Genomic DNA, 8242 nt, shown 5'->3' on the forward strand with positions numbered 1-8242 from the left:
CTTCCCTAGGACTGGTAAGGGGCTGGGGGAGAGTTATCTAGGTTCCAGAGCTGGGCTTCCTCCCACCCCTCCCCCAGTCTCTGCTAGGGGTCAGGGGCCCATGGCAGACGTTTCCACAACCATTCCAGAGAGGTGCCCATTGGTTGGTTCCAGTCCTTTGCTCTTTATTGCAATGTCAATGTTGTAAACAGACTTTCACAGGTTTGGGGTAGTGGGGATCCACAGAGTTTAGCTGTAAAGGAGTCTCTTAAGTTGCGTGGAGCAAGCTGGAACAGGAGTGGGTGGGGGAGCTCATGAACTGGGCAAGGCCAAGTGGCTGGATCAGAAACAAGAGGTGGCTGTTGGCAGACAGCTGCCCCCAACCTTGCAGGAATGTCTAGGTGCTTTACTGCACACCCTCCATCATCTTCAGGAACTCTGTGTGGAGATGGAAGCCGGGTTAGCCCAAAAGCAGGATTGGGCAGTGAACCACAGATGACTCCCCCATGATACATTAGCCCACCTGCAGAAGGGTCCCCGTGGGTCCAGCAAGCCCACCCACCATGCACCAGAACTCTGTGTTCCCTAGGCTGGCAGAGGGGCCCTGGCTTTGTTCACCACCACCAAGAGCCCAAACTCCAGATCCACAAAGCCCCAAGTGGGGAGAAGGATTTCTATTAGAAGCTGGAATTCTCCAGGGGCTGAAAGCCAGACAGCAGATTCTGGGATAAAATATGTTCTTCTGTGCTAATTGAGAGCATGGAAGCTGGCTGGTTTGGGGGTCCTGAGGGATCTGCCTAGTAATACGAGGTGCCTGGGGCCAGTTAGCCCTTGCGGGACTGTGGAGATGGAAGGACAGAAGGCTTCAGCGCTGCTGCCTCTGTCCTAGCATCCCAGAAGGAAATCCAGCCTGGCCGAGCCACTCACCGTCAAAGTCAATCCGGCCATCGTTGTTTTTGTCACCATCCTTCATGAGCTCCCCGATCTCCTCTTCAGTGACATTCTCACCAGATGCCCGGAAGATCTCGACAAGCTCCTCGGCATCCAGGAAGCCGTCAGCATTCCTGTTTGGTGGAGAGAAAAGGGGAGGAAGTTGAGCTCTTCCAAACTTAACTCTTAGTCTTGATCACCTGCTGATCAGAGCCCTTTCATCCCTCAGGCACAGCAGCGGGAGGAGGATCAGGCTATCAATGGCCGCTAGTCGTGATGGCTGTACATTACCTCCATGCCGGAGGCAGCATGCCTCTTCATACCAGTTGCTGGAGAACCTGGGAGGGAGGGTGCTGTTGTGCTCATGTCCTGCTTGTGAGCTTCCCGTGGGAGCTTCTGGTTGGCCATGGTGGGAACAGAATGCTGGTGCAGAGAGGCTGTTGGTCTCATCCAGTGAGGGTCGCCTTATGTTCTTAGAGAACAGTGGGTTATGTGACCGCTGAGGGTGTCTCCATAGTTCCACCTCCATTTTTAAGGTTTGGGATTCATCCCACCCCCCTCCACACACTGCTGGAGTTGTGTCTTCTCTTTCAGCATGTGATTTTGCTTGGGTGATCTAATCTGTCAGCTGCTTTGAACACACTGGTGTGCATTGCACAGGTTGGTCTGTGGGTGGAGGCTCCTGATCGGTACGCCAGGATCAGACTGGATGGCCTTTGCATTCCCTCCAACTTTGATCCTTCTCCAGGCTTGACACCAACTGGATGGAGAGCCCAAGAAAGGCAAAAGGAGGTGACCACAGAGACGGCCAGGGTGGCCGTGGCGGTTCAGGCTTTCAGCACCCTTGCAAGGCCAAGCAGTCCTACTAAGACGCCGCACACTGAGGCCCACCAAGTGGAGAGGTGGAGAGCGGCGGCGTCTCCTCTGTAGGGTGGAGGAAGAGCGCTGTGCATGGCACTTGCCTACGCCACAGTCCACTTTGCTAGGAACTGGAAGCATTCGTTGGGAGATGAAGGGCAGCAGGTGGCGTAACTGGCTGCATTGTGACTTTCGGGGGGCAGCAGCTGCTCTCCATGTTGGCTCTCTGGGGCCATGCAGGCTGTGGAGGGGGCTGAAGCCTCATGGGCATCTCAGTTCTGGCAGCACCAGCAGGATGTTCGAGGGGCCTGCAGCATCCTGCTTTGCGTCGGTGCCGGCTGGGAACACAGGCTGGCCCTGCACTCACCGCACCACAGCCCAGCAGCCCTTCCTGGCCAGCAATCGTGGGGAGAGGCACTGGAGGCGCGCACAGCCATCCCGCAGGGCCTCAGCACCACAGGCGGGGCAGCTGCGCGGTGGGCTCCGAAGAGGCATCCTGCCCGTCCTGCAGCCCTCGGGCGAGCGCCGGAAGGGGGGCCTCCCGCGCGGCCGCCTCACCTGTCAAATATGCGGAAGCATTCGGCCAGCTCCTCCTCGCTCTTGCCCTTGGCGTCCTCCTTCATCTGGCGCACCATCATGACCAGGAACTCCTCGAAGTCGATGGTTCCGCTGCCTGCAGGGGGAGCCCGGCGGCATCAGGTGGGGCCCCTCTGGCTGCGCCTGCCCCGCCGCCCCGCCGGCCCCCTGCGGGGAGCCGCCACCCGTCTCACCGTCCTCGTCCACCTCCTCGATGATGGCGTCCAGCTCCTCCTTGGTGGGCGTCTGGCCCAGCATCCTCATGACGGTGCCCAGCTCCTTGGTGCTGATGTCACCACCGCCATCGGCGTCGAACATGTCGAAGGCTGCTTTGAACTCTGCGTGAGGTGCGCGGGTACGGGTGAGCCGGGCACCGGGGGCCGCAGGCTCGGGCCGACTGCCGGCGCCCGGGGTCCCGCTGCGCCCACTCGCTGCTGTCGCGCTCGCGAGCCCAAGAGGCTAAAAGCCCCCTGCAGCCGGGCCCGGGGCGCGTCGAGACCCCGCAAGGGGAGACCTGCCCTGCGCGGCCCTCAGCGCACCCCAGCACCCCGCCTCTGCTCAGGCCGTGCGCGGGGCTGGGGGAGGGCGCCGCCTGCCGCGTGGGAGAGGCGCGCCAAGCCCGTGCAGGGCGCGTGCTGACGGCAGGCCCTGGCCGGGGCCCCCGCGGTGGCAAGGGGTCACCCCGGGCCAGGGCAGGCGCGAGCGCAGACCAGGGGCTACCCCGCCCTCCCGGCCCGCCGGGCTCCAAGAGCAGCAGCCCCGCCATCGGACGAAGCTGCCAGTCCCGGAGCCGCGCGGGGTGGGATGCTGCAGCTGCCGCCAGCGGACCCCTCTCCCGCTCGGCGGCTGAGGCTTGATGCCCGGCCCTCTGAGGCACTGCGGGGTGGCGCGGGTGCCCCGTGCCCCTGTCAGAGGCCTGCCCGCCCCGCCAGAGCGTGCTGGCCACTCACCTGCAATCATTTCCTCGCTGAGGTAGGACCGGGCTTCCGCCTGCTGGTCCGTCTGCAAGGCAAGCGGAGGAAGTCACCGGGGACCAGAGGGGGGCCCAGCCAGGGCCTTGCCCAGGGGATGCCCTTGCCCGCCCCTGACTGCCTGGGCACCTCCCCCTCTCTGGGTGGCCGGGGGCTACCTCTCAAGAGCCCCCTTCTCTCTTCAAAGGCCGCGCTCCTCCTCCAGACCCCTCCTCAGATTCATGAATACCCTTGTCCTGTAAAGCAGGGGTGGGCAACCTTTTTGGACAATGCGGCTGCATGGGGACACACGCATGCACCAGATTGTAGCGCACTGGGGTGGGGAGGCAGAAACCTCCTCTCCTTGCCCACCGAGATGGCATCACTTGGAGGTGAGATTAATGCCTCCCTCGCCCCCGTGACCCCAATCAGGACTGGGGTTTCCCCAGCCGCTCTTAGTGTCAGTGGAAATGGCAATGCCAGCTCCATTGGGATTGCTGGATTGGGGAGTAGGCTAAAGCTCCCCCCCCACAACCCAGGTCGGGATGCTGTCCTATTAAGCAGCACCAGAACAGCGGCCTTTCCCCAGTACTCCAGCTGATCAGCTGGGCTGCAGGGGGAAGTGGGTGAGGCTTGGAGGGCCACATGCAGGCTGCAGGCGTCACCACCACCACAAAGGCCGGGTTCTCGGCATTGCCAGCAGGGTGGGCCTGGGCAGCTGCCCAAGCCCCAGAGCGCCTCCTCTGCCTCGCTGCATTCCATATCTCAAGAGGTCTCCTGGCGTCCGACCCTCTAGGGCCTGGGTTGGTGCCGTGGGGCTGGCGAGTGCTGCTGGGGCAAGGGCACAATGCCAGGCATTCATGGTGAGGGAGGGGTTGGGACCCCATCCAAGGAATGCACCACGCTGCCACTCGAGAAGTCTGGCCACAGTTCCAGAAAGGACGTTGCTTGCCACGCAGCGCCTCCAGGTGGCGCTGGCGGTTTGGGCCCTTGGGGGCCCTACGGCAGGAAGGGCCTCGTGGCTTCCAGGAGTCTGGCATCTGCCTGGCTGGAGCATCTGCCGGCCTCAGGGCTCCAGGCCTGCCCTCCTGCTGGGTACCACGGTTCCCCCAGGGATGGCCGAGGGTCCTCTGCCTGCCTGTGGCAGTGGCTGGCTGGCAAGCAGGGAGGAGGCTTCTGGAGCCTGCGCTATTCTTAGCCACACCTGCCTTGGCCCTCCTTCTAGGGTGGGCAACGGGCTGGCGGCCAGCTGCCCCAGCACCTGTCGGCTGCCAGATTGGGTTACTCCTTCGAGCCGGGTCTTGTAGCACAGAGGCCAGCCAGCGTCCTGGACAGTTCTTGTGACGGGCGGCTTTCTCCACAGCTAGCTCCTCCGTCTCCTTGGCTGGGCTCCCAGGCGGCGCTGATCTCAGGCCAGAAATATCCCCCACCACATGCACAGACCCACAGCAGCAGCTCATCCCAGCAGAAGCCTGCTCCATATCCTCCACCCCAAACTACAGATCTGGGGAAATTCACCAAAATAAAGGGAGTCCCTTCGCTGCTCCCTCTCTGAGCAAAAGCGCCCCCACCCCCCACAGATCCCCCCTCCACACCCATCCCCATCAGCTAGCGGTAAAGGGGAAAGCACATCCAGCCGCCCCAGTTCCCTCTCAGACCAGCAGCCTTGGCCCCAGGGTCACGTCTGCCCTTCGGCCCCACACCGAGCAGCTCCCCCGGAGCAGTGCTTGTGTCCTGGCAGCATGCTTGCCACGCCTGTGCTGGCCCGTGGCCCCGGTGCCGGCCTGTCCCATCGGACGCGCGACCAACCAGTCCATCCTGCCATCCGTGCACATCCCGCAGTCCGGTCCAGCATCCCAGGAGGAGGTCCAGCTCCAACCATCCAGGGCGCCGCCTTCTAAACGGGCGTTTGCGCCCGTGATCTTACCATGCTTACCATGTTGGCAGGTGACACCCCACAGCAACCCACACAGAGAGAACCACAGGCCCCGCTCCACTCCGAGCAGATGGCAGAAGCTTCTCTCCTGCTTCTGGCGCCACAATTTGTACTCCGCCAGCTCAGCAGGTTCCCACCCAGGCCATCCTCATTGGACGCTGGGAGAGGCAGCTCTTCAAGCAGCCAATCGCCTTTCTCCTTGCCTGTTGATTGGTTGATAGGGCATTTTACCAAATTTAGCCAGGCCACTCCTGGCTATGTCCTGCCACTGGAGCAGCAGGGCAGAGAAGGAAGAGACGGGAGGTCAGGGCACCAAAGGGAGAAATCCAATCCCCCCAACCCCCACCAGAGCAAATGACAAGGAACTGACGACAGGACATACACAGGGACATGCCCTCCACTGGGCACCTGCCACAGGCCAGCAGAGGGTTGAAAATAGACCTAACAAAGCACCCACACCCCCAAATCCCATATTAAGAATGAAGCAGGGGCTGCCAAGGACTGTCTGGACTCAAGGCCTGCTCCCTTGGAAGGGGGCTCCAAAGCGTGGGAGTTCCACTGGGTGACAGTACATCGTGGGAGCACATCCCCCACTCTTGGCCCAGGCTACCAAGGTCTGCCGGGGGGGTGGGGAGGCGGGGGGAGGCTGAACTTTCTCCTGCAAAGCTCCTTTTCAGCCAGTGCTCCTGGGCTCCCAGCAACCACTCCCAGAGCCAATCGTGTGCTCATCTGTTTACACGAGGGTCCAGTTTCCTCTGCACCTGGGACTGGGGACAGCAGGACCAAGGAAGGCCAGAGAGGAGAGAAGCTGCTCCCTCCACCTCTGGAGAGACACCGACCAGCAGGCTGCACGAACCAGAGCAGGGGGCTGGGAAAGGGAGTGCAGGGTCCAGGGAGCGTCCTGGAGAAGCGGCACCTGCCCTGCGATGGCGGGGACACCGCAAAGCACACCCCTGGCTCCAGCACAGGAGGCAACCCTGAAGCCTCAGCCCCACGGGCTTTGGCCCAGCCTGGTCGAGAAAGAAGGCCCAGGCGGCGTGCGAGAGGGGCAGGAGAGGGGACCATGCAGGGGTGTGCACATGTTCAGGGGGTTCACAGTCCCCAAACGAGGTGGAAGGGCATCCCTGACAGACAGGGACAGGTGGCTGCCCCTCCCCTCTCTGCCCCCTATTAATAGACATTCCTAAGGAAAGCGGCTGAGGAGGCCAGTGGGGCGGCTTGCTAAATAAGGCAGAGAAGCGGCTGACCCAGGCTGGGGAGTGGGGCTGGTCTCCCCCCCCCCGCCCCACTTGGATTGTCACCAGATGGGGGGCTAAAGCAACCTTGACTGAGGTGGGGCTACAAGCCAAGGCAAGGGGTTCACCTGCATCCTGGGGTGCGGTTAAAGGGTTTTGGGATTAGCAGGTGTGGCCCTTGTATTCTGCAACTGCACCTTCTCACCATCTGCACCAGAACATGCCTTGCATGGCACCGCAGGGCCTCAAGGGCCAAATCCTTTGAAGTCATCCTGCACAATTATGTGTACGGCCACAGTCTGTCCTCAGGGGGAGGGTGGTGTCAGAATCTGGGTAAGAGAGACACTGGCCCACGTTCAGGTTTGCGTAGAAGCTATGCCACCTGGTAGGATGTCTCCTCCCCCCACCCCCAAAATCCCAGGTTAGTAGGCAAGCTGTGATGAATCATAGAATAGTAGGGTTGGAAGGGGCCTACAAGACCATCAGTTATACCTATCAAGTCTTTTATTTTAACAGAGATGCTCTCGATGGGGCAACCAAGCTCCTCCTCCTGTATTTCTGTGCAGAGATATGTATTTTTCACATACAGTGCAACCCCACCTCCCTTTCTGTTCCTCCTGTCCTTTTCGAACAAGTTATATCCTTCCATTGCTGTATTCCAGTCATGAGAGTCATCCCACCAAGTCTCAGTTACACCTATCAAGTCATAATGTCCCTCCTGTATTAAGAGTTCAAGTTCGTTCTGTTTGTTTCCCATACTCTGGATGTTAGTATATAGACATCGAAGACCATGTGCTTCACAGTCTGGCTTTCTTCCTACATGTGCCTGAAGACTATTATTGGGCGCTATCAGAGCTGTTCTCTCCGTTGCAGTGCATGCGCCCATGTCCATTGTTACCCCCAACTTTACATCTCCCTCCCCGGTAAGATTCAGTTTAAAGCCCTCCTGGTGAAGTTCTTCATGCTGTGGCCAAACACATTCTTCCCATCCTTTGTGAGGTGCACCCCGTCCCTTGCCAACAGCCCATCTTCCAGGAAGTATAGCCCGTGGTCCCAGAATCCAAATCTCCCTCATCGGCACCAGCTTCGTAGCCAGTCATTCACCCAGGGTATTTTTCTTTCCCTTTCCATCCCTCTTCTAACTACTGGAAGGATGGATGAGAAAACCCGGTGGTGCTCTCGTCAGCACCACCAGATCTCTTGTCAGCACCACCAAATCTCTCTGCACATGTTCAGATACAAGATTTTCAGCTTGACTTTATATGTTCCATGGCTAACCCCAGAAGCACCGTCACTCTGTGGCAGAGCGCCTGCATTGCACACCAAAGGTTCAGTCCCAGCGACTCCAGCAAGCAGGGCTGGGGAAGACCCCCATCTGCACGCCTGGAGAGCTGTTGCTGCCACTGGGTGTGGAGACAGTGCTGACCCAGGTGATCAGATGGTCTGACTCAGGAGAAGGCAGCTCCCCAACCCCTTAGTTTCAAAACAGGTTTCAGAACGGACTCCAACAAAGATTCAGGCTTGTGGTTTGCCTGTGTAAATGAAAGGGGGTTCGTGTTGTGTTTGCGTTATTTACGGTCATACAAGCAGAGCATCAGTGGAGGCACACACACGCCCCTGTGCAGGTGCCATGCCTGCATCAGATCCACCGAGAGAGGGGCTGTTTGCCCTGATGCCTGGATACAGAACCCTCCAGGTGAGCAGCAGCCTTGCGCAGCCTCTGCTGGGGAGCAAAAGGGAGGGGGGCCGCTGTTGCCTCCTTTGCATGATAGTCCCCG

General features: G+C 60.1%; 1 protein-coding gene across 1 annotated transcript; it reads right to left on the reverse strand.

The window, feature by feature from the left end:
• Positions 1 to 145: 145 nt before the first annotated feature.
• On the reverse strand, positions 146 to 5404 carry TNNC2 (troponin C2, fast skeletal type). The gene is made up of 6 exons (XM_084854967.1): positions 5221 to 5404; positions 3294 to 3345; positions 2538 to 2681; positions 2326 to 2440; positions 907 to 1043; positions 146 to 417 (listed from the first exon to the last, which is right to left on the reverse strand). The coding sequence occupies exons 1-6, from the start codon at positions 5230 to 5232 to the stop codon at positions 386 to 388; spliced, it is 492 nt and encodes a 163-aa protein (XP_084711093.1). The 5' UTR covers positions 5233 to 5404; the 3' UTR covers positions 146 to 385.
• Between the last annotated feature and the right edge of the window lie 2838 nt (positions 5405 to 8242).

The sequence above is a fragment of the Heloderma suspectum genome, chromosome 4 (assembly GCF_057233095.1).
Source record: "Heloderma suspectum isolate Gila_16-S chromosome 4, 16-S_ref, whole genome shotgun sequence".
Classification (NCBI taxonomy): Eukaryota; Metazoa; Chordata; class Lepidosauria; order Squamata; family Helodermatidae; genus Heloderma; species Heloderma suspectum.